This window comes from Phacochoerus africanus, chromosome 4 (assembly GCF_016906955.1).
Source record: "Phacochoerus africanus isolate WHEZ1 chromosome 4, ROS_Pafr_v1, whole genome shotgun sequence".
NCBI lineage: Eukaryota > Metazoa > Chordata > Mammalia > Artiodactyla > Suidae > Phacochoerus > Phacochoerus africanus.
The window spans coordinates 73,249,236-73,274,322 of record NC_062547.1 but is presented as its reverse complement, the minus strand read 5'-3'; the positions used below and the strand labels follow the sequence as shown (position 1 = coordinate 73,274,322).

Sequence of the window (25,087 nt, the reverse complement as noted above, 5' to 3'; positions counted from 1 at the left end):
TATGGCCCCTTTCTCCGGGAACCCTGGAGTTCCTGGCAGTCTGGCAGCTTCGCCAGTTGCAGTTACACATTGATTCCTCTAAGCAAATCCAGACACCTTAGCAGAGGCCAGCTCGGACCCTGCTCAGAGCGGCTGATGGCCCACTGGCTCAGCCAGGCCCTGAGAAGCCCCACAGGCAGTGCGCGCTCCATGCCCCACTGCGGACAGACCTCAAGTGCTGGCACCTCATCAGATGGACTTCTCCGGGCGGGGTTGTCAGGTGAGGCCAATGTCACTGCCCCTGTGCAGTCTGCCGGGACACTGACCCCGTTGGTGCCGGTGCTTGGGACTGTGGGGAGAAAAAAGACAGTGGGCACCTCGGAGGGTAGCTCTGGACCACCTTCCAAGCTCCCTCCTACCATTCGGCCAACGGTGTAATGTCTCCTTTTTTAAGGAAATGATCTGGCATCACGACTGAAAGTCACAAATTCTTAGGTTAAAAGAAACTACACTAAAACCTCACAAAACTGAGAATCCCATACCCCCCCCCTTTTTTTCCTTTTAGGGCCACACCCACGGCACATGGAAGTTCCCAGGCTAGGGTTCAAATCGGAGCTACAGCTGCCAGCCTATACCACAGTCACAGTCACACCAACACGGGATCCGAGCCACGTGTGCAACCTACACTACAGCTCACGGCAAGGCCAGATCCATAACCCACTGAGCTAGGCCAAGGATCAAACCCACATCCCGAAGACACTATGTCGGGTTCTCAACCTGCTGAGCCACAATGGGAACTCCAAGAATTCCTTATTGTTTATTCCACAAAGAACCATGTGGCTTTTCCGTGTATTTAGAAATGATATGGTTAGGAGGAAAAAAAGAAAAAAACCAAAATATATTTGGGGGAGAATTATGAGTTCTACAAAACACATTTTACTAATAAGTCCTTATTCTATGCAGTCTCCTATTTAATAGTTGAAATTATGTGACACACACAACTTTAAATCTGGCCTTGACTATTTAGCATCAGACCAAAAAAAATTCCCATATAATAAAAACTCTTCAGAAACAGTAACTATTTTTCTAGGCAGGATGTTGCACTCCTCCTGATAAAGAGCTCTTGAACAGGAGAGAAAGATTAAGAGGAAGAGAAGAATAGCTTATTAGTATTTAAATAAAAAATAAGGATTAACGGAAAACCACAGCCTGTGTGGATATAACGAAAACATGGTTTCAGAGCTTAGTCTCTAGGTTGGCAGGTGAGGTGAGAAAGCACATCTCATCAACTATCTCCTGCTTTCTCACACACACAGGGCTGAGTTTTGCCTGTGAACACGTAGGGACAAATCTGGAGTCTGAGCTCAGTGAGGGGTTGCTCTCTCTTGGGAAGCCAGGGTGCGCGCAGAACACCCTGTCTTCAGGGCTCACGAGGACTTGAGGGATTGTCCTCAGTGCTCTTTACTTCCTGTGCATTCAGCAGAGCGGGCCAAAGCCACCCATGTGAAACAGAGCTCTCCCTGCCAGGAGCCCAGGGGCCAGGGCGAGTGACTCACCGGTCTGTGAGAGTGCCTTTGGCTGAGGAGCTTGTAACACTGCTGGGCGAAGCACGCTCCGCTGCTGCTCCTTGGGCTTCTGGCTTGGCAGACCTGGGAACAGAGTGGCTGGTTTGCCTCGGGCCCTTGGACCATGTGGCCAAGGGGAGATGCAACACCACCCCGCCTCACTGGCTCTCAGGCACTTTATAGAAAAGTTAACCCCAGTAACCACTTGATGTCAGGGGAGCACATTAAAACAAACCCAAGATACTTACTTTACAGCTCGACATAAAAATCCTAGCTTTTGTTATTTTTATATGTGATTAAATGAAACCCCCACACAACCAATCATGTCTTCAAATTAATCCAGTGAGCACAGTAATGCTATGAGGGAGCCAAGGGGCAGCTATCCAAGTGGAGGCCTCAAGGGTCAAGTGCAGATGGTGAGGGGAAGGCAGCAAAGGCACAGCTGACCAGTCAGTTTAGGACTCTGCCTGGGGTGCAGACAGGGCCCCTTGCACCTGCTTCTCAAAATGCCACGTTGAGAAAATCCCTCGGCCAAACTTATGGGGCAGAGACCACAAGACACTTCAGGCCCTGCAGGGGCTTCCTGCTGCATCTGATGCGCCTAATGGCACCATCGCTGAGCCCCACTCACTAGCAGCCACTGCATCTTGGACACTCTAATCAAGGTTAGAGTTGCGGCATGCTGTGGCCAGAACACTCTGGAGAGAGCCTGACAAACTGAGCTACTACCGGGCACAGAGCCCAGATGACCAATCATGTCTTCAAATTAATCCAGTGAGCACAGTAGCCAAGTCACGCCTGCTCCCCTGTGGCCGCCTACTTAGGGCAGCAGGCTCACAGGCAGGAGAACCTTCCTGGTCTGACAGGCTCTTCCCAGTGCTCCTGTGTCAGGAAGTGAGCAGAGGCCAGAGCGCACAGACAAAAGAGGCTGCAAAGGTGGCGAGAAAGCCACTCCACGCTCCTCCTCAGAGGAGGACACCTACCTGCACTGGGTGCCTGGCCGTGGATCAGTGTTGGCGGCTTCAACCGGAATCCACTGCTCTTTTCCTCTACAAGCATAAGATGAAAGATAAAAAGCAGGCCTGCCTGGGGTGGGGCAACAAAGCTGGGAGGGAACAGGAGCAGAAGAGTACTCGGGTCTGGATCAGTGACCATGGGGCTGGAGAACTGGGGAAAATACTTCCGACTTAAAACAGCAAAGCAGAAGCCCAACCAATCCCCTAGTCTGTACAGCAGCCCAGGGAGGAGGCAGAGGGCTGCAGGCAGCACTGGCTCTGGGGAAAACTGCTGGCAACAGAAGACTGGAGGGCGAGTGCAAGGCTGGTTAAGCCATGGGCACCTACCCAGCTGCCTACCAGGGGCTCAGAGGTGGAGGCTGTGCTGCCCTCGCGGGCCCAGCGGAATGTCAGGGAGCCAGAGTAACGGTCCCTGGGACCCGGCTCCCTTTCCAGGAGGACATGGCCGCAGTCAGGAAAAGCCTCTGTCCTACCAGCAGATGTCTGGAAGATGAGATGTGTTTTCTGTGGTGAAAGATCAAAGGTGGCAGAGAGCAGGCTTGCTCTCTCTCCAGATGTGTGTGGGGAGCTTCACCTTGTCACTAAGAAAGCACTGGAAGGCCCAGGAGGAGGAGGAGGCAGGCTCTCCTGCAGGACTGACGGGGAACAGAGCTGACAAATATAGGGGCTCCTGGGGAGCTCAGGGCATGGTTTCAGCTCAGCCACCGGGGCACACAGATCCTTTAATCCTTGTGTCGTGATGACCCTGCCCATTGCAGGAGTGGGGGAGAGGGGTCGTCTAATGAAATCCCTGACCAGAAGGACCAGCACAAAAAGCCCCGTGTTTCCAAGAGGACAGGTTTCTACTGAGAAGAGCACAAGGACAGCAGCACTTTGGGCCCCAAAGGTAGCCTTGCCTTTGTGCCTAAGGTCCAACCATGAGGAAAAAACCCTTGTCAGTCGCAGGGAACAAGATTAAACACAAACATCAGTTGTGTGTTTTCACACACAAGCAGTGAACAATCCAAAAGTGAAGTTAAGAAAACAATTCCATTTACAATAGCACCAAAGAGAAAAAAAATATATATATACCTGGGAATAAATTTAACAAATGGAAAACTATAAAACATGTTGGAAGAAATGTAAAGGCTTAATAGAAAGATACCCCAAAAGGTCCCATAGTGCATGATTTCATTTATATGAAATGTCCAGAGCAGGCGAATCCATGGAGACAGAAAGTGGACTCACGGTTGCCAGAAGACAAAGTGGGGAGTGACTGCTTGAGGGATTGGGTCTCTTTTTGGAGTGACAAGAACGTTCTAAAATATATTATGGTGATGGCTGCACAATTCTGTGGATATATAAGAAACCCTTCAATCGTACACAAAAACATCACCACAAGCACACCTTGTCAATCCAAATTTTCGGGTATGAAACAAAACCAAGTCAGAATTCCCAATCAAACGGGAAGGCCCCCTTCCTGCTGCCTTCATGTTGGAGAGCCAAACTGCTCTCCATGGGCAAAAACAGGATTAAAACAACTCTCACTGCTTGTTAGTATGAAGGAGCTGAGCCTGACGGGCTTCCAGGAGCCTGCGTTGGTGGAATCTCTCCCGTAAGAGAGGGTCATAAAAACCACACTCAGGAGAGTAAGAGAGCACAGGATGCGGGGGAAGATGTGTTGCCAGATGTTTCTTTTGGGAAGGGAAATACTGAATTACATTTCCAAAGATGGTTGGCAATTCAGAAATATTTTAAAACTAGGACGAAAGTCACAGTTTAGGTTAATTTCAAAGACCCTTTAGAGCTGGCTTTGCAGTGTTCACACTGCAGTTACAGGCTGATCTCACGGCTCTGCTCTGATTCATTTGACCCTTGGAGCTGAGCCAGGCTGACCAGCAGGGGTGACAGGCTTGGACAGCCGATGCCACTGACCACAAGCACTGGGCCCAGTGCCTGGCCCACCCCACAGACACACAGGAAATCCACGCTGAATGCTGAGGTGAATGGATGCACAGACAGACAAGGTGTGCCACACTCCTGATGGCAACTGGGGATTTGGGACAGAAGGGACCCTGAACATCAGGGAGGGGTGCTTACGGGGCAGCAAACTCTGGAGGCCCTGCTGCAGGCCCCATCTGCATTGAAGAGGTGCTGCTTGATGGCCAAAGCCCCACCATGCCCGTCAAGGTCACAGGGGTGCACAGGCCACTGCACTGGTGTCTGTTCAAAGGCATGTGCACCCCCCCACCCTGAGCTTGTTGGGGGAAGAGGACACTCCTTCTGGGGCTCCCTCTGCCCTCCTCTGAATCATGCCTGAAGCAAGCAGGTTTCTCTCTGGGGTGCTTTCTGTTCCACCTCAGAGACCCCGTGAACAATGTCTCAGGAGGCAGTGCTGGCCCCTGAGGGAACTCTGGATTTAACCAGGAAGACAGACTGAAATTTCACCTGGTGTGTACCGCAAGTTAATATGAATCCAAGAGAAGATGGCCTGGTGGGAGCCTGAGCGATGAGTAAACGCACTAGGACAAAGGGAGTCAGGTTTCTTTTCTTTCTTTTTTGTCTTTTTGCCATTTCTTGGGCCGCTCCCAAGGGATATGGAGGTTCCCAGGCTAGGGGTCAAATCGGAGCTGTAGCTGCCAGCCTACGCCAGAGCCACAGCAACACGGGATCCGAGCCGCGTCTGCGACCTACACCACAGCTCACGGCAACGCCAGATCCTTTAACCCACTGAGCAAGGGCAGGGATCGAACCCACAATCTCATGGTTCGTAGTCAGATTTGTTAACCACTGAGCCACAAGGGGAACTCCAAAGGGAGCCAGGTTTCCTATTTTCAGAAAGAGGGAGAACTGTGAAGGGGGGAGGCTTTAATGAACACTGCTGGCGCTGGACTGGGTACATTCAGGTGAACCTGGGGTTACCTATACATGAAGATGGTGAGCAATGGAGACACAGAAACACACGCTGATGCGACAGTATGCATGGAAACAGGCCTATCTATGTACATGGTCCAGGGTGTGTGAGTGTTCTTGGCTCTGGGCATGGAGAGGGCCTGGGAGCAGTGACAGCCCGACAGCGACAAGCATGCTGAACGCCCAGATCCTGATCTCTAGACACCACTCTCCACTAAGCAGAACCAGGACCCCTGGAGAAAAAGGGAGAGAAGATGAGCCTGGAACGTCTTATGACAGAAAGAAAAGGACATGCTCAAAAGAACGATGGGGACATGGCCAAAGGACACAGGAAGCTGCTTGATGGGGCTCCTGCTGGCCAAATCTGGGGTGGATCTGAATAATGAAATAATGAAAATAAAATCTGAATGTTATGATAAATTGTGGTCACAGCAGATTATAACTCATTGACCACAACAGGGGTACAAACATGCACGCGGACCTAATAAACACATGGTAAGCAGAGATGAGAGAAGCTCCCCAGCAGGGTGCCAAACATCAGAGACAGGGGCCAACGAGGAAGGCAGAAAATCCCTACCAGCAAGCTACAATTAACCCAAGCAAGAAAACATCAATGGATGCTAATCACTGGAGGGCCACAGCGGGAGGGGAAAGGAGGTGTCCTAGAGTCTCAGCGTATCTCACCAGTGGAACATATTAATCAAAGGGTGAAAAACCACTTTCCAGTGAAGGCACCGGGCAGATCCCACCCTAACGAAGGATGAGTAACAGGAGAGTCAACACTATGTGCCACCCGCTACAGTGCACCAGGAAGAACTCAGCTTCATCTCTGTGGTATTCTAGCTCCAATCGCCAGGATACACTGGACAATCATACTGATGAGCTCCTCCCAAATAACCGGCCTGCACTCTTCAAGGTCATAAAAGCCAAAAGACCAAGGGACTGTTCCAGATACATGGTGTGTGAGCCAGGAGCTGACCCCTTTGCTATGAAGGACATGGTTGTGATGACTGGGGAAAATTGAACGGGGTCTCTAGGTAATGGGATACAGGCTTCCCAAAAATTAAAGCTAAAAAATAACAGGCAGGCAGGCAAGGAGCTAAGAAGTTCACTCTGCAGAGCGGTTGGGCCAGTCTGTCGCCACCGTACATGGCAGCGGGGTCCAGGGACTGGATTGTGTCAGGCCTTGGGGGCAGGTCTGAGCTGCCTCCCTCGTTTGGAGCCACCCACTCTCAACGTTGCAAAATGAAGGTTCTGGGGGAGAAGGGAGAGCCAGGTCCTCACTCACACACAGCAGAGGCAATCACGAGATTCCTAAGAGGGCGGACAGCTGGCTTCAGCAGCTGATGACCCACCACGGCTGGCACTGCCCCCACCATTCGGAACATGACCCTCTAGGCCAACAGGTCTCCCCAAGAACCTCTAAAAACCAAGCTCTTCTTTAGGAGCCATGAGTGGGTCAGCTCAAAACAGTCTGTGTTTAGACTCAAAACGAATTCAATTGTTTGAAATAGTGCCATCAAATCAACCCTCAAAGTTCTAACAACTTGCCCCTCCCCTTGATGGTGCCCTCATGCCTGAGTGTGACTTATCTTGCCAGGCTTTTGAAGTCAGCAATGAATTTATATAAGGCAGGTTGGGTTACAGAATTTGGGTGGTTACACTTGGTCATTAAATCTTTTACGAGGAATTTTAGCCACGTGGGAGAAACATTCAGGAAATCTTGGAGTTGGTTCTCTAGCAAAAGACCAAAAAAGGAAGGCTCCACATTCTTTAGAAAGGATCAAGCGGTTTTCCTTAAAGTTTTAAAGCTATGACTAAATGTATTTATCTAAACAGATCTAAGTAATATTAATTAATGTTGAGAATACACAGAGGAGTCTGGAAAATTACAGAAACTTCAGAATAGTTTACCTTTGGGGTGGTAGAGTGAATGGGAAAGGGGCAGGCAGATTCTTTTACTCGATGTATTTCCAATTTTCTAATGATACAAGTGTGTTAACGGTGTAAAAGTTTGAAAAACGAGTAGTATGCCCCATTATAGATTTTTTTTTTTTTTGCTTTTAAACACTTTTAAAAAAAGGACTTGAAATTCCTTGTAACCAGGTCCTGCTAGCAGAAGCAGAAGGGCTTATGAAACCATCTCACACTGGATTCCAAGTCTACGAGTTGAAAAGTTGGGAAACATTTAGGAACTGAAAAAGACTACTGATTTCAAACTGCCCATTCCCATTGAAGATCTTACTTTATAACATCAACTGCTTTTCATCCCAGGAAACCCCCAGTGGCTGGCTGTCAAAGGCAAGGGGATGTGAGGGCTCACCTGGTTCTGAGTCAGAATTGCCTGCAGATGGCTCGCAGAAGGTTGATGGCATAAAAACATTGTTTTTTGATACTGTCGACAAAGAGGTGCAGGCAGGGGAGGGAACAAGAGGAAAAACAGTGTGAGTAGGCGGGGCAGATGTGCAAGGGATCACTTCCCTCACCTGAGGGCTTATCTCCAGGCCCCCACTGTTAGGGGGAGGAAGTCAGCATTAAGGCTCCGGCCTTTAGCCACTCCCAATAAAAGTGACCCAGGGACTCTACGGCAAAAGTGGGTCAGAGCAGGCTTAAACTGACACTGAGCAGTCGGCTCTGGTCCTCCATGGCCACCTGCCTTGTCCTCGTGCCCCTGAAGAGGCAGTCAGGAGGGAAATGGACGCCCCAGATGTTCTGAGTCTCCCCTGGGGCTGAATCTCAGACCCTGCTCCTTGTCATACTCAGCTGTAATCTGCCTCCCCTCACCTGTCCAGGATCTTACTCCACAATATCAACTGCTTTCTGGGAGCAGACCAAGCAATAGTGTAGCAGGGCTGAAGAACTAACTATGCTGAGAGAGGGCAGCTAAGTGGGCTCAGAGGCACTGCTGTCTCTCCACTTCCCTAATGGCTGAGGGCTAAGCAGCTCCTGGGTGGTGATGCATGAAAGGAGAAGGACAATGTCTAGTGGTCCTCTGCCCCTTCGGCCTGGGGCCATAGCATAAATCACCTCCTTTCTCCCCCACTGCAGAAAGTGTAGTTCAGCAGTGGGTGGAGGATGGGAAGGAACACAATCAATGGCTAGGGAGCACAAGTTCCCTTCTACAGTTAGGGCCATGTAACAGGCGTGCAGAGATCCTTAAAAACAGGATGTCAGGAGTTCCCATCGTGGCGCAGTGGTTAACGAATCCGACTAGGAACCATGAGGTTGCGGGTTCGGTCCCTGCCCTTGCTCAGTGGGTTAACAATCCGGCGTTGCCGTGAGCTGTGGTGTAGGTTGCAGATGCGGCTCGGATCCTGCGTTGCTGTGGCTCTGGCGTAGGCCAGTGGCTACAGCTCTGATTCAACCCCTAGCCTGGGAACCTCCATATGCCGTGGGAGCGGCCCAAGAAAAATGGCAAAAAGAAAAAGAAAAAGAAAAAGAAAAAAAAAAAAAAACCAGGATGTCAACCACAGCCTGGACTGCAAATCGTCTAGACAGCTTCCCAAAGCCTGGTAGGTGAAAGACAGTGCCTCTATTCAAGAGGAGTCTCCCACAGCGTGGAAAAAGGACGTGTTAATGTCCAAAGTCAGTGTTCCGGGGAACAGGTATAAAACCAAGTGTGTCACAGGGATGATCTTAAAAGGACACTCACTCTCTACCATGTACACTCCTGTAATGTGTGCATTGCTCTTTTTTTTTTCTTTTTAAAAATTTTATGGTTGCACCCGAAGCATATGGAGGTTCCTGGGCCAGGGATTGAATCTGAGCCACAGTGGTGACCTATGCCACAGGTGCAATGTGGGATCCTTTAATCCACTACATTGAGCTGTGGATCGAACCTGCACCCCTTGCAATGACCCCAGCCACTGCAGTTGGATTTTTTTTTTTTTTTTGTCTTTTTGCTATTTCTTTGGGCCGCTCCTGTGGCATATGGAGGTTCCCAGGCTAGGGGTCAAATCGGAGCTGTAGCCACTGGCCTACGCCGGAGCCACAGCAACGAGGGATCCGAGCCGCGTCTGCAACCTACACCACAGCTCACGGCAACGCCAAATCGTTAACCCACTGAGCAAGCAGCAGGGACCGAACCCGCAACCTCATTGTTCCTAGTCAGCTTTGTTAACCACTGCGCCACGACGGGAACTCCCTGGATTCTTTTTTTTGCTTTTTAGGGCATATGGAGATTCCCAGGCTAGGGGTCATATCGGAGCTACAGCTGCTGGCCTACACCACAGCCACAGCAATGCAGGATCTGAGCCTACACTGCAGCTCTCGGCAATACCAGATCCTTAACTCACTGAGTGAAGCCAGGGACTGAACCCGCATCCTCATGGATACTAGGTCGGGTTCGTTACTGCTGAGCCACACCAGGAACTCCTGCATTACTCTAAGTAGAAACAAAGCTTACAGGAATGTCTTTTCTCCCTTCAAGTGGATACCCTTAAGGCTCACAGTTGTAAATGTTTTACATGAATTCCCAAGAATGAACTTCAAGCTGGGGAATTGGAGAGAGTCTCTAAGGCAGCAGAGAGCATGGAATGATTCCAGAGTGGACCAAGCCAGGACACAGTAGGGGCAGGGGTGCGCCAAGCCCTGCTGCAGCTTTTACCCTCCAAAGCACTGGGGCATGCCCAGGCCTGCAGAGCCTCCCACTAAGGAGCCTGGCATCTACCCTGGGAACCCATCTCTTTCTTGCACCAGCCTTTGTACACCAGCTGGTCTGCTGGCCTCTGCGTTTGTGCAGACTTTTCCTTCAGCCTCCAGCTTCCAAGCCCTTGGGCACAACCACTCCACAGGGATGGGATCCTGGTCTGGCCAACCCTTCCAGGCTTCCCTAAGGTCCCCTCCCCTTTGGGAGCTCACAACATTCCACCGCCAAAGTGTCTGCTACGGCCATTTGGCTGTGTGTGTGTGTGTGTGTGTGTGTGTGTGTGTGTGTGTCTGGGCTTCTCAAGTGGACCACCAAGCTCTAGGCACATGACTAAAGGGTCAGGAGGACACCCCGCAGACATAGCCAGCTGGCAGTCTGTGCAAGGTGAATGTGTACAGAGCCCTGACGGTCCTTTTCCAGGGCTGACTTCTTCATGGGCCTTCCTAATTAATTATTCCACTAGTTCCCAATCCTCTGTAAGTGTCACTGATTCCAGACAGGGGCACCTGTGCTACACGCAGGAACACTCTAACCTCACTCCTGACAGAGACTGAGCCTCGGGTTGATTCTAACCAGATGTGCATGGGGAACAGACCAGGGGTGTGAGACGCTGGAGGGGAGCAGCGGGCTTACACACATGGACGCTTTTACCATCCAATAAAGGTCTGCAACCATTACCTGACTGTGAAGGTGGGAACTGTGTTAAAGAGGACGTTCTTTCTCGTTTGACAGGAGGGCAGTAATTTCCATCTTCTCGGTCGGAATCTACAGAAAATAAGAAGGGGAGAAAAATCAGGCTGCTTCTACTTTTACAACCAAAGATGGTGAAACATTTGAGAGATGTCCTCACCTTCTCCACCTTCGGGGCTGGAGCCTCCGGCTGACCTCTGGAACGAGAACACATGTCAGGGTAGTCAGAGAGGGCTGAGCTGCCCAGGGCCCTGAGTTCTGCCACGAACGGATCCCAAAATGCAGTGCTGAGGGTGAACTCAGCCACCGAGATCAGACGGACTTTCAATCTAACACTCAAAAACCCGCGTGGACCTTCCGCGTCTGCCTCGCCAGGCCTTGTGCCAAGGAACCCTCTTAGTGACTGGGGACGCATTCTCAGCACAGGATCTGTTTCCTTCTTTCTCCGCTAGTGCAGCTAATTGGCGTGCCCCCCTGCCCCACCTGTGAAACTGAATCTGGCCAAAGCGCATTTTGTCAACTGCTGGAAAGCAACCCTCTCTCCACTCTGAAAGGCAGCAGGACCCTGACACTAGCCGCGTGACATTGGTCCGTTCCTTGCCCTGGTGTAGCCCATGGTGTGGAACTCTGTTTCCAGGTGTGCTATTATTTCCAGAGCAATGAAGAGCTTTGATGCCTTGGACCTAAGTGTTCAGAACAGAATTACCAGGTACAACAACTCAGACTGTAAAACCCACTGAACAATCACAAGCCAAGATAGAAAGGTAACTAAAGAACTTCCTCCTCAACAACCTTTAGTTTTAGAAGTGAACAGTAGCAATCAAGAAGTCTTAAAGCAACACTTCCCCCGCCCCCCAATTCTGGGATAACACACAATTCCTCATTCCCCTCTCAGGGACTTGGGATTCTTCAGAACTAAGCAGACAAAAGTGAACTGTGAAGGGGTGACTTCATGACCCCTGGGGCACTGGTTCAAGAGCAAGCAGGGGAGCCAATTTCCTTATTTTCACAAAAGCCCCTCAGGGGTCCAGTTTAGCCAAATGAGGACCACCTGCCTGGAGGACCTGTTAGGGAGTAAATGAGATGTTGCACGTGAAAGTGCTTTGCAAGCTGCAGAGCAACATGTAAAAGCAGTAAAGACTGTGGACGAGGAAACTGCAGGAGGAGCCGGGTGGCACTTCCCCCATAAAGGGCCAGAAAGTATTTTCAGCTTCACAGGCTGCACGCTGTATATTCTTTACTTTGTTTTTACAATCCTTTAAAAACAGACACCGTCTTAGCTCACAGGCTGGACAAAAACAGGCTGTGGGCCAGTTTACAGACCTGTCCTAAAGGACAGTGAGAGGCCGAGCAGTAGTAAGAAAAGGATCCTGACTTGGCCTCTCCCCTCCCCACCCGAGACATCCATCAAAATGCTCAGGAAATGCGAAACCCTCATAACACAACAGGGATTTGGTAGTCCTTGGAGGCAACTGTGCACATACCATGGAGCCCCAGACAAATAAAATACCAGAGGAATCCAGCAGGCTGGCTCTAGATGAGCATGAAACAGTGACCAAAGCCTGAGAGAGGAGGGAGGTGTCAAAGCCCTCTTGGAAACCAGTAGAATCTAATTGGTTTCTTCCAGCTCTGCCATTTCGTAACTGTGAAAACCTGGGCAAATTATTTCACTAGCCCAGGCTTCCACTCCCTCACTTGGAAAAAGGTGGTGCAGGTGCTTCCTCCGCAGGGAGGGAGGTGCAGAAGGTCAATGGGCTAAGCAGGTGGCCCACACCTGGACCAGGTGAGGCAGCACTCTCCCAGCAAGCCCACTTCTGTGGGGAGATGACACACCCAGGGGCAGCGCTGGGGGAGGTGGAGCAGAGCTCAGGGAGACACACCCAGGAGAGTGCAGGGTGAGGTGTGAATGGGAGAGCCAGGTGAGGGACCAGGGTCAGGGACCCTTGGAGGGGTGATGAAGAGTGTCTTAGTATGGGGGAGCCAAGAGACGCATTCTCGCAGCACTGTCATTCTGACAGCTCAGAGCCGTGTCATAGAACATCAGGCCTTCTCTCGGGATCATCCCTGCCCTGGGCAACATCATCAAGGTGCAGGCTCCAGGTCCCTCCCTTCTATTGCCCCAGAGCAGGCCAGGCCATCCCCAGCCCACCCCGCCCTTCAGTCCCATCCTCAACTTCTCCCCTTTTCCTTCAACAAGCATTTCAACTCTACCAAACTGGCTCACAGCAACCCCCTGGGGCCAGTGGGATCTGCTGTGTCCTGAATGGAAATGGCCACCCTCTCTGGCCTCTATAGATGCTATTCCCTCACCACTGACACCCTCCCTTCCCTCACCTCCCAGAGGAGAACCCCTTGGTCCTGTGGCCTCACCGCTCCCTGCACTCCTCTGTGGCTCTTATTCTGGTCGTGTGGTCTGCGTCAGGGTCCCTCACTAGCCTGTAAGTTCCAGGAGGGTCCTGGTGGCCAGCATACTGGGGGCTCTCCTGGAATGTGTTCAGTAAAGCACACAGTTCCAGGCACTCTCTGGGCCACTGAGAGGCAGCCAAAGCACGTGTCCCCCAAGTTATACACAGAGCAATGGTCCTGAAGGCTGTGAGGCCTGAGCTTCCTTCTGTCTCTCAGGCGCTGTGGAGGACAGTCCTCCGCCACCTCAGTCTCAATAGGTTCCCCCCCCCCCCACCCGCTCCCTCACAGCTGCCCTTTCCCAATGGCTAGCTAGGTTAATTTTCACATGTGTGAATTTCCCAGGGTTCCTTCTGCTGTGGATTTCTTTCTTCCTTTTTTTTTTTTTTAAGGGCCACACTCACAGCACATGGAGGTTCCCAGGCTAGGGGTCAAATTGGAGCTGCAGCTGCCGACCTACGCCAGAGCCACGGCAATGCCAGATTCAAGCTGCATCTGCGACCTACATCACAGCTCACGGCAACATCGGATCCTTAACCCATTGAGGCCAGGAATCAAACCCACAACCTCGAGGTTCCTAGTCGGATTTCTTCCCACTGCACCATGTCGGGAACGCTCTGCTGTGAATTTCTAGTTTCATTCTGTTGTGGCTGGAGAAGACTGTGACTTCAATCCTTTTAAGTCTATAGGGACTTATTTTGTGGCCTAGTGAGTGGTCCACCCTGCAGTTCCCTACTTGCCCTTGAGAGGACCATGCACTCTGCTACTACTCACATCCTCTCTGATGTGAAGCACTGAGGTCTCCAACAATGTGACAGAACTGCCTAGTCTCCCTTCTTTCTGTCAGTTTTTGCCTCGTGTATTCTGGGGCTCTTTTTTTTTTGGCTGCCCCACATCACATGGAGTTCCAGGGCCAGGGATCAGATCTGAGCTGCAGTTGTGACCTACACCACAGCTGCAGCAACCCCGGATCCTTAACCCTCTGTGCTGGGCCAAGGACTGAACCTGCATCCCAGTGCTATGAAGATACTGCTGATCCCTTTGTGTCACAGTGGGAACTCCCTGGGGCGCTCTTTTTCCTTTTCATTGCTTTTTAGGGCCACACCTGCAACACACGGAGGTTCCCAGGCTAGGGGTCTAACCAGAGCTACAGGTGGTAGCCTACACCACAGCCTCAGCAACGCTGGATCTGAGGTGCATCTGCAACCTACACCACAGTTCATGGCAACGCCAGATCCTTAAGACACTGAGCTAGGCCAGGGATCGAATCCACATCCTCACGGATATTAGTCGGATTCGTTTCCACTGAGCCACAACGGGAAATCTACGCTGGGGCTCTTTTAATGTCACCTTTCTTTACTTCTGCCAGAAACACCCCAAGGCTTGCAGGGATCTGGGTCTTCTTGAAAATTTGATGAGTGTTAGGAGCCTTTCCCCAGAAGCGTACCCAGACCTTTGGGGCTGCAGCCCCACCTCTCAGGGCCTAGGACTACTGAGCCCTGGATGGCCTCCTGCAGCCCTGTCCCCCTTGGTCCGTCCTGCACCACCCCTCCCTGCCGTTACACTCCGGCCTTGCTGTTTCTTTCCTGTTTCCCAAACATGTCAATGCTGTTCCCACCTGGTGTTACTTCTCCACGTGCTGCTCCCACGGCCATCCCTGACCACCTCCAGGGTGAACCCCTGCTCACGTGCTCTCCCATCACCCAGCAAACAGAAGCAGTCCTCTCTACCCGATCCTCCAAACTCTCTTGGGCCTCTACCTTGTTTTGTGTATCACAACTGGAAGAGATCTAATGTGTCTGTTGTCTGTCTCCTGCTACCAGGAGGCCCTGCCCTGTCTGTTCTGCTCATAGTTCATACACCCAAAACCTGGCTCTGCACAAAACACGCTTGGCAAGTAGCTACCGCACAAATGGAGCTTACGTCCTCTGCCACAGCCTCCTCAGTGACCTGGAAAGGAAAGGGCACCTAGCCAGACAAAACCAGATACTCCTAGATCCCTGGAAACCCTCAAATCCACACCCCAAATCTATTTTAAGAACCATCCCACAGGCATGTGGCAGGCCTCTTGGTTTTAGAAAGGCTGAGGCCAAGACCTGAGAAGGACAACAAAGGAAGATTCTCTCACTGGGAGAACCTCCCAGAAGCTGATGGGAACTTCCTGTGGGTTCTTAAACAGCTGACTCAGAAGCAGTGAGGAAAGTAACACCATTAACTCTCCTCAAAAGGAACCAGTGCAAGGAAGCAGGAAGACAATGCAAAGCGAAGACATTTCTGCTTGCCTTTGGAGATGCCTAGGACAGCTGGCAACCCTCCAGAGCTGCCATGCGAGGAGCAGCCTGCCCCCCGCTGGAGCGAGCCTGAGGCTGCTGTCTGGGCCTGGCTGCCTCATGCTGTTTTCTCCCAAAGCAGGAAAAGGTCTGGTGTGCAGCAACTCCCCTTCAACCACTCCTGGCCCCACACAAAGCCAAATGTCAGCTCCACAGACACTGTCCTCGGACACAGCAGCCCGATGGGCAGGACCTCTTCCATGTCAAAGTGGCCTGGCACCACCCTCGGCTCCAACCAAGGAAGCAGCTGTTCAGGGGTCAGCTTAGAACAAACAATGCCTGGGACACACAAGGGGTTGGGGCTTGCCATTCCAACTCTTGGACTCCAAGAGCCTGCAGCCCACAGCTCAGGAGTCCCTGCTATAGGCAGTGAGGAGGATTTTAAGAGCAGACTTTCTGGGAGGGAGTGAGGACAGAAGCAGGGTGTGAAGCCTCCTTTCCTTCTCTGCTTCTTCCCAGAGCAAAGGCCACCTCAGTGAGGATTAGGGCTTCAGGATGTCACCTTGGGGATGCTGGGATCAGCACCCACTAGGGACACCATGAGGAAAATATCCCCAATTAACACTTACATGAAGAGGCTGAGGAGAAGGAAGACCAAAGAGAATGTTTCAACTTATTTTCTGGCATCAAGACAATGTGAACAAATGAAGCAGAGGATGGCTGGGTGTGGCCTAACAAGCACGGCCGCCCTGACTGCGCAAGTCCAGTAAGCAGATGGGGCAGGCAACAGTTCTCTCCCCTCAGCAGACACGGGAACCTCAGCAGGGAGTAGCTCATTGGGAGGTGTGTAAGTCCCTGTTGCCAAGTGCAAAATACAAGGGATCATCTAACCCAGGGACCACAGGCGTGAAAATTTTCTGTTCTTCGTATAAAGGATGAAACTATGAAAATTAAGATCACTTGATTTATTAAGGCTTGCACCGTTCCCAAAAACATGGCTCTCATGAGGCTGCCTGGTGTGGCCTCGAGGGACAAGGCTGCCAGGCCAGTCCAGGAAGAGGGGAGAAAGCTGGAGGCTGCATCTCAGAAGCTGACACACACAGACAAACAAGCAGGGGCAGGAACGAATGGCACTGCCTTCTTGACCTCCAGGAAGAGACCAGAAAGAAAGACCGTATCAGGGAAATTCCTTCCAGAAAATGCCAGACACCATTTGGCCTGCCTGGGACTCAGTGATTCTCTGCTGGACGCCCAGCTAGAAAGCCCACTGCTGTGGCTGCAGGAAAATGGACACCTGGGGTGAAGTCACTCAAGAGAGGGAACTGCTGAGTTGTTATTGTCTTCATGTGGACTCCAGGGCAATTTATTGTTTATTCTGTGACTGAGGGAACCAGCTCAGAAATTTTTACCAAAAAGTCAGACACTGAAAAAAAGAGGTGGCCTCCAAAGACGCGAATGCTGGGCAGGGGCAGAACGAGGGTCAAATCTCACGCAGAGGCTGGAGGATGAGGGGACGCGGTCCAGCCAGGGGACTCACTCCAGACTCTTTCTAAGCTTCCTGGTGGGTCTCATAAACATATTTTAGGCTCAGCAGCGCCTTGGCGCAGAGCTTCAGTCCAGGAGAGACTGCAGCCAGGCTTGCAGTGAGCACTAGGAATACTCACTTGCTTTTTCCAGATCAAACGGAGAACTTAATCTGCATGTGGTATGGTGTCCTTCAAGCTGCCTCTGAGAGCCAGGAAACCTAATATATAGAGACTTTTTCCTGGTACTGAGCCTTAACTAGCCAGAGTTCTGATGAGACTCAAGGATGACAAGGGCCCTTTATAAGCAACAATGCGAGCCACTATTTATTACAAAGAACTCAGAGCTTTACATTTCCCCAAGGGATCATGGAAGAGAGAACAGACAAAACGTGAGGGAAGAGACCTGGGTAATGTGTAGGCATTTCCTGCATTCCAGTGTGGTACGGAGCAAGCTCCTAACCTGCTCTGATACAAGAGCAACTAGTCCAAGTTCACCACAGAAATACCTCAGCTGGATAAGCAGCTGGGATCGGGTTCCATTTGCCTTGATTTATGCCCATAATTGACCTAAAGGAGCAAAGTTTACTTGGTCTTGAACATGCCCAATCAGCAGAGAAATCCAATTAAGGGGAACCATTAGCAATCAGACAGGCCTTACTCTGCTGAGAGCCCAATGGACCATGCCCTGGTTGATTCAAAGCTGTCACCAAGTGATGTGACAGTGGCACCGTTGAGACCTCTGAAGGAACTGGGGATTCCTATAATCACGAATGTTAAAACTACATAGCAGCTGTGTGTATGTCACATGCACAGCCTTGACTGTTAGGCTGGTACATTTAGAAACCGCTCCTCCCAGTCCTGGCTCTCTCCCACAGTGACTTCACAACCATCTCCAGGTTCCCTGCCATCACACTTGATTTTGCATTTGCCAGCCTGGGCACCGCCGTTGGTACCACGAACGACCTACCTAGATCAAATTCAGATAAGAGTAATTTCCCTGAAAAACTTAAACTTCTGGGAATTAGAGTCTCTGACTCACAGTCCACAAGAACTGAGGAGCTGAGTTCCACTGGCCAGGCCTCAGAGATCAAGGTGTAGCCTGGGCCCAGGCAGGTGAGGCCCCCAGGGTACTTCCTGCACTGGCCTCTGGGGGGTGGGGCCCAACCCATCTCACCAAGTAGGCCCTGGAAATAAGTGGGGTTCGAAGAGCCTGCATGTCTCTGGAAGAGTAGCTGCCAGGACACAACCTCTCCCTGTCTGCTGCTCAGGTAAACACCCTCACCTTCAGTTGGAGACTCTCTGTAACCTGTGCTTTTCGACCCAAGAGCAGCAGAAGGGCCCAGAGTCTCCTGGGCAGACCCACACCAGGAATTTCTGTTGTCAGGGAATGGAGAACACGTGCCTGTGGAGGCTGAAGGCACACTAACTCGTACCACCTGGTTCGGAAGAAGGTTCCAGAAGCTGCTCTGCCCCCAACCCAAAAAGTGATCGCCTCTTGATTCTTGCTGTCAGCCCTCACTTGAAGGCTGTGCTCCCACAACATGGTAAGCACCTCCTGGCTGGAACCTTTACTGGGCTTCGCCACCCCAAACTCACTTCTATGCCAGGAAGGTCTGCCCCCTCATCTCGCCCGGCACATGGCAAAGACTGTTTCTTCTTTTCCCACCATATGGTGGTTCCGCCAAAATTTAAAATATGGCTCCAACCTCACCTTCACTGCATCTCACTTCTGAGTATCCCACGGGTTGGTGGCTCTAACTGAATTTTAGTGGTTTACTTAAGGACACAGGAGACTGGTGATGTGACACAAGGGATCGCTAAAGGTGTGGGGTAAGGCCTGGGATTGTGACACTGACACTGAGAAAGGTCGCCAAGGGCTCAGTGTGGCAGACAAAGCGGGATCCTTTGTTTTCTTGTTGAGTCATTTTCCCCCAATAGAAAAATGGGGGATTCAGTCACTAGGTACCGAAAGGATGAGTTTTTGATCCTGAATGTAGGATGTTTACCTTTCCCAATTTATCAAACTCCAAAAACTCAAGACATTTCTTGTTCTCGAGAGTTCATAATCTTCTCCACCTACAATCTTCAAAAGCCTTCTTAATACAAAGATAAAGGGCTCAAGGGATTCCCTCTGGATTCAAAGGAAGAGTCTTTTCTTCTTCCTGCTTTGATTGAAGACAAGCAGTTCACAGCCTAACCACAGTCCAAACACAACCGGCCTTGTAAAGAAATCTGCGTTAGACACCTCCTCTTCCTACAGATCAAGGAAGCCGGAGCCTTTTGCATTTCTAAGACACTGAACTTGAATGCCCAAATTCAGGGAGAGGAGAAAGAAAAATGGAAGGAGGGAGAAGGGGCAGATTCTGATCTGGAAGTTTCTACCCCACTATTCAATTCCTCTTTGGACCCCGTGTGTCTCTTTCAGGAAACAGGATTAACTTCTTGCTATGGTATACATTCCCCCAGTGAGAAAAGTTTCAATGTAAAAGGGGATTTAATCTTTCCCGTCTTTTTGGCAGCAGGAATGAAAGGGAGCTGAAGAAAGCCTTGTTGTCTTTTCAGTTATCATCAGCTGCTTACGAGACCGGGGTCTGGATCTGAGGAACTCGAAGGGAAAGGGGCCGGTCAGGGCTGGGACCCCCGGGCCGTGGGATGCCAGGTGGAGGTGGACTTACCCCTGCCAGTTCTCGTGGAAAAGGAAGAAGCTGGGCTTCAGGAGTGCTGGCTGAAGCGCTAGCGGGGGCAGGTAGCTCTAGGGCATGCTCACCAGCTGACTCGGGGTGACCCGTGCCATGGTGGGGGGCCTCAGCCTCCCCCCGAGGCTCCTCTCCCGAATCCGACAAGTCTTTTTGCTCTGCAGAGGACTGGGAGCAAAAAAGACAATTTTCCTTCAATGTCAATAAAGCCTGCAACATGGGGCAGGGGAGGGGGTGGGGGTCAAAGGTTTGGAGACAGCTCCTGCTCAGGAGTTCAGGTCGAGTGTGCTATTGCCGTCTGCTGACAGAGCTGGCCCTCCAGACTAAGAGAAGGGCAGTGAATATGGACTTGCTGCTGTCAGATTTTGCAGGGAGCTCGAGGTGTGCAAGAAGTCAGACCCTCGTTTTCAAAACTGCAAGGTGGCCCCTTGAGGAACAGAGATACTCTGTTGACGGCAAAACAATATGGTGACAAAAACGGGGGCGGTGCCTCCATCAGAGTGGAACAGGGACAATAATATCAATAATGTCAAATAATAATCCATCTCCTCAAAAATACTCATGATGGGGAGTTCCTGCTGTGGTGAAACAGGTTAAGGATCTGGCACTGTCTCTGCAGCTGGATGGGTTGCTGCTGTTTGATTCCTGACCCAGCTGGAAAGATATTAAGATGTTGAGTGAATATCAATATTGGAAATGTATGTTGGAGCCCAGATGACTCTTTCTGTTAAGGTTAATAATGTCTGCCAATTCCTTTGTACAATACGTATTTTTCATGGAGTACCTAAATGCTGATTTAGACACCATGGAAAAGGCATTTTTTTTTTTTTTTTGGTCTTTTTAGGGCTGCACCTGTGGCATATGGAGGTTCCCAGGCTAGGGGTCTAATCAGAGCTGTAGCCATGGGCCTACACCACAGCCACAGCAACGCCAGATCTGAGCCAAGTCTGCAGCCTACACCACAGCTCACGGCAATGCTGGGTCCTTAACCCACTGAGCGAGGCCGGGGATTGAACCTGCATCCTTATGGATAGTAGTCAGATTCGTTTCCGCTGAGCTTTGACAGAAACTCCAAGGAGGCAATTATTATTTTTTAATATTAAAAACATATGGAACAGAGTTCCTGTTGTGGCTCAGTGGGTTAAGGACCCAGCACTGTTTCTGTGAGGATGCAGGTTTTGTCTCAGGCCTTGCTCAGTGGGTTGAGGATCTGGCATGGCTGTAGCAGTGGCTTGGATTTGATCCCTGGCCCAGGAACGTCCATCTGCTGCACATATGGCAAAAAACAAAACCAAAAAACCCCCAAACCTCCTGACAGAGGTGGCCACCAGCACCTGTCTAGCTGCTAGGAAATGGGAGGCAGGCCTGGAACACCACACAGCTACAAAGTGGGGCATCTGGGGTCACAGGCTTCTGCACCTTGCTCAAGTTCTTCCAGCACCTTTCATCTGTTCTGCTTAAACCTGAGAGGAAGGAAACATTTTCCTGCTCAGTAAGTGCAGGTGCGAGGGGACCCAAGGAGCTGACAGACACAGAGAGCTGGCTTCCCATCAGCGCGAAGGGGGAGGGGGGGTTGGGAGTGCACTGAAGAAGGGAGGTCCTGGGCCTAGGATTCTCCCAGGCTCCCCCCAAACAACCTGAGCAAGGGCTTATCTAGAAAACAGCCAGGCTAAGAGAAAGCCGGTTCTGCAAGTCTTCGTCCTCAAAAACACAACACCTCTGGCATCCTTTGAGGTGGTACCTGGGATTCTGGGGGAGCTTCCATGAGCCGAGGACTCTGTGACCAAGGCTCTTCTTGGGAAGTGGGTTTTAAAAGCTGGTGTCCTGGGATAAACAGATGGGCTCCAGTTCCCAAACCTCCTGCTTGGCATCGTCCACCACACGTTTCTTTCACTTTGTGAACTAAATGACCGAGAGTGAATGTTCCTCCTGCCTGTGAAGTGACTGAAACCTTTTTAGATAAGGCTTGGGACTATTTTTACAGGTGTGATCTTGTTGGATGAAAGGAACTATATAAAGAGGATTTAAGAGAACTTTCAAACATTCTCAGAAAAGCAAAAGTAACATAACATTAACTCACCCATACATCTAAAAAGTCACCCAGATCGACATTTCCTATGCAGAGAAGACCCAGGACACAAAGGCCTTCCTTCCCAGGCTGTTCCTCAAACCTGTGCAGGGCACCAAAGTCAATCTGTGCACTAGTCTGCTACAACTTTATGGGCTAGAGATTTAACACCTAATGAGAGAAAATTAAATCCAGAGCTCTGTGGGAAACTGCCTATCTCCAATCAGAACTACTTGGATTTTTTTTCCCCCTTTAAATTAAATCTCTGATTTTACAACATAAATGTTCAAATCCCTCATGGCATGGTGGACTCAAGATGAAGCCTACACTGGAGGACCAAAAAGAAATACAAATGCTGTCCCAGAATTTTCTATTTGGGTCCAAGAATTTCTGCTGAAAGCTCTAAAGAACAAAGATAGAGCCTGTAGTTTTTCAACATGTTTGTTAAATTCGACATTGGGATTCTGGCAGCCTTTGACATCACCCTAAAATACATGTAGCTGACAAAAAACTATGCACACAGGATATGCTTGTCACACCAACACTGAGCTTCCAGCGTTTTCGGTGACACCCTGCTTTCCACCCAATAGCAGGCTGCTGTTTTTACTGCTTTCTGTCTTTTTACTAAATGGACGTTATCCTGTCAGTGCAACTGCAAAGCCTTCTGCCTTCAGATTAACAAATATTTGGAAGATAAAGTAAATGAAAGAACATTCAGCCATCACAGTGAAACAACCTACAGAAGGAGGTTCAAGTTCTCTTCACGTTAAAAAGAAAAAAACCTGTCTGTCTCCATTCAAGGCAGTTAAGAAAAGGTTTCATTTTTGCCCCTCAAACAAACACAATCGCGGCAAGCATCCTGTGAAGAGCGCCATCTTGAGGAAGCATGGGAACAAGAAAAGCTGTGCTGGTGGTCTGGCTTGCTGGCTCTGGGTTTTAGGTGTTGACTGGAGTTCCAGCTGCTCACCGCTCTCTCCAACATAAAACATTAGTAGGGGAGTTCCTGTCGTGGCTCAGAGGTTAACGAATCCGACTAGGAACCATGAGGTTGCGGGTTCGATCCCTGGCCTTACTCAGTGGGTTAAGGATCTGGCGTTGCTGTGAGCTGTGGTGTAGGCTGCAGACATGGCTTGGATCCCGTGTTGCTGTGGCCCTGGCGTAGGCTGGTGGCTACAGCTCCGATTCGACCCCTAGCCTGGGAACCTCCATATGCCACGGGAGCGGCCCTAGAAAAGGCAAAAAGACAAAAAAACAAAAAAACAAAAACAAACAGTAGTAGGATCTGACAACTCGTCTTGAGACCAAGTGATGCCACCGGCAGGCCCTTGCCTCCAATCTGTGGTTTGCTGAGAATACAACTCGAACTGTCCATGGGGCTGACAGAAGATCCTGTGTAGCTTTATCACCAAACCCAAACCAAAAGTGGGCTGGCAGCCTAATTTTTTTTTCTTTTCGATTTCAAATCTTCTCTCTCAATCATGACTCAGTAATAATAGCTGGGCCTGTGGAGCACTCTCCTCTGAAGGTGGCATGGGTTCTTTGAGTGCATCTCACTTGGTGGTTTAGAGATCAGTTACTGAAAGAAGTTAATGGTCCCACAGTTGACAATGGGACTTCGTGATCTCTGTGGATCAAGAAGTGGCTCAAAAAGAGCTGTATGGCAGACTTGGGTGATGATCAGGACAATTTCACTGTGGACTATATATATTAGAAGGTATTTCTGAATTCATGGTCATGTTCTCAGGAGTGACAATGGCACTGGTGCCATGGAGAGGAATTCCTAGGAGATGCCTGCAGAAGCATTTTGGGGAGAACCGTCAGGTCGGTGCAACACACAGTCGAGCATTTATGATAAAAATGTTAATGGTGAAGCCAGGTGAAGGATACTCACAGCACAATTTTTTAAACCTTTCTGAGGATTTGAAAAAAAAAAAAATTCACAATAAAAAGTAAAAAAAAACCCAACAGCAACCTGAACAGGTCTTCCCATCTCTTTGGTGAGAAGGGAAACTGGGAGGGTCTCAAGCTCTCATTTGAGTCAGAAGCGTCATGGCTGCTCCCTGCAGATCTGCCCTCCCCCCACCTCCCTGAGATGGAAGCTGAGGAAACACAGCTAGCTGTCCAACCACTCTGCTCCCCTTGTGCCCGATGCTCGCTCAAGCTGCCATGAGCAGCAGAGAAAGGAGTTCCGTGAAGGTTCCGCCACTACCCACCCAACAGCTCAGACTTCGGCCCTAATGGACAGCTCAGGCCACCTGCTTCTTCTGTTAAAACACAAGAGGTTTTCCACGCCCTTTGCTGATCTTGTCAAACAAGTGTGACAGAAGATTTGGAGGTCAGTTATTTTTAGAAGCCCATTTAGAGTTGGCACCGAGTCCATATTTTGATGTGCACATTTTTACAAGGATGAGTGCCTTCCCCGTTACTTTCAAGGTTCAGCCTCACCATTTACATAATTTCAACAAACTTGTGAAAGTGATATATGTAAGAAAGCCTTTGACAAAATTACAAAACAGCAGGACCACCTCAACTGTGAAAACAGTACTGAACTAAGAATTAAACTCAGGGGTTCCCGTTGTAGTGCAGCGGAAATGAACCATGAGGTTGCGGGTTCGATCCCTGGCTTCCCTCAGTAGGTTAAGGATCTGGTGTTGTTGTGGCTGTGGTGTAGGCTGGCAGCTACAGCTCCGATTAGACCCCTGGCCTGGGAACCTCCATATGCTGCAGGTGTAGCCCTAAAAGTACAAAAGAAAAAAAAAAAAGAATTAAATTCAGTCAGATGAGCATTACATTTTGGTGTTTTATCTTGCTGGTTGTCCAAAAGTGTCCAGGTTTTAAGAACTATTAATGCCTATTACTTGTTCAAATTTGGGTTGGCAAACCTTTTCTGTAAAGGGCCAGATACTAAACATGTTCGACTTTACAGGTTCTATGGTCCAAACCATTCCAGCCCCATTTACAGTGTGCAAGCAGTTGCAGCCTCCAGGCATGTGCATGGCAGTGTGCCAATAAAACTTTATTTACAAAAACAGGTAGTGATGGTGGGCCTTAGTTTGCTGACACCTGTTTTAAACTAAAAGTGGTTCAAAAGATAATCATAATAAATTTCAAAATTCTAGAAAATCCTGATTTTAGGGAAAACCTAAGAGAAGTGACTTATATATCTGAAACAGAAACCAAAGGCACCTACTTCTGAAAGCCAGAAGAAACACATCAGCCCCTTCACAGTGATTGAGCTTCCAAAGAACAAACGATAAAAACACATGTCATTAAGCTGCATGTGTTGGTTAGGGCCCAAGGGAGTGGAGACAGCAGGGGCTGATGTATTTTGAAA

At 50.0% G+C, this 25,087-nt stretch overlaps 1 protein-coding gene across 13 annotated transcripts in view; it reads right to left on the bottom strand.

The window, feature by feature from the left end:
* RANBP3 (RAN binding protein 3) overlaps positions 1 to 25,087 on the bottom strand; it is a 60,041-nt gene that overhangs the window by 11,421 nt on the left and 23,533 nt on the right. For 4 of the 13 annotated variants that reach the window (XM_047777367.1, XM_047777369.1, XM_047777368.1 and 1 more), the window contains exons 3-9: positions 19,665 to 19,853; positions 10,951 to 10,987; positions 10,779 to 10,865; positions 7,776 to 7,847; positions 2,528 to 2,593; positions 1,536 to 1,628; positions 210 to 328 (exon numbers count right to left, since the gene is read on the bottom strand). In XM_047777367.1, the coding sequence (XP_047633323.1) occupies positions 210 to 328; positions 1,536 to 1,628; positions 2,528 to 2,593; positions 7,776 to 7,847; positions 10,779 to 10,865; positions 10,951 to 10,987; positions 19,665 to 19,853 (663 nt within the window). Of the gene's footprint in view, positions 1 to 209; positions 329 to 1,535; positions 1,629 to 2,527; positions 2,594 to 7,775; positions 7,848 to 10,778; positions 10,866 to 10,950; positions 10,988 to 18,995; positions 19,152 to 19,664; positions 19,854 to 25,087 lie in introns of those variants that run through there. The other 9 variants (XM_047777373.1, XM_047777375.1, XM_047777376.1 and 6 more) reach the window with 4 other exon arrangements.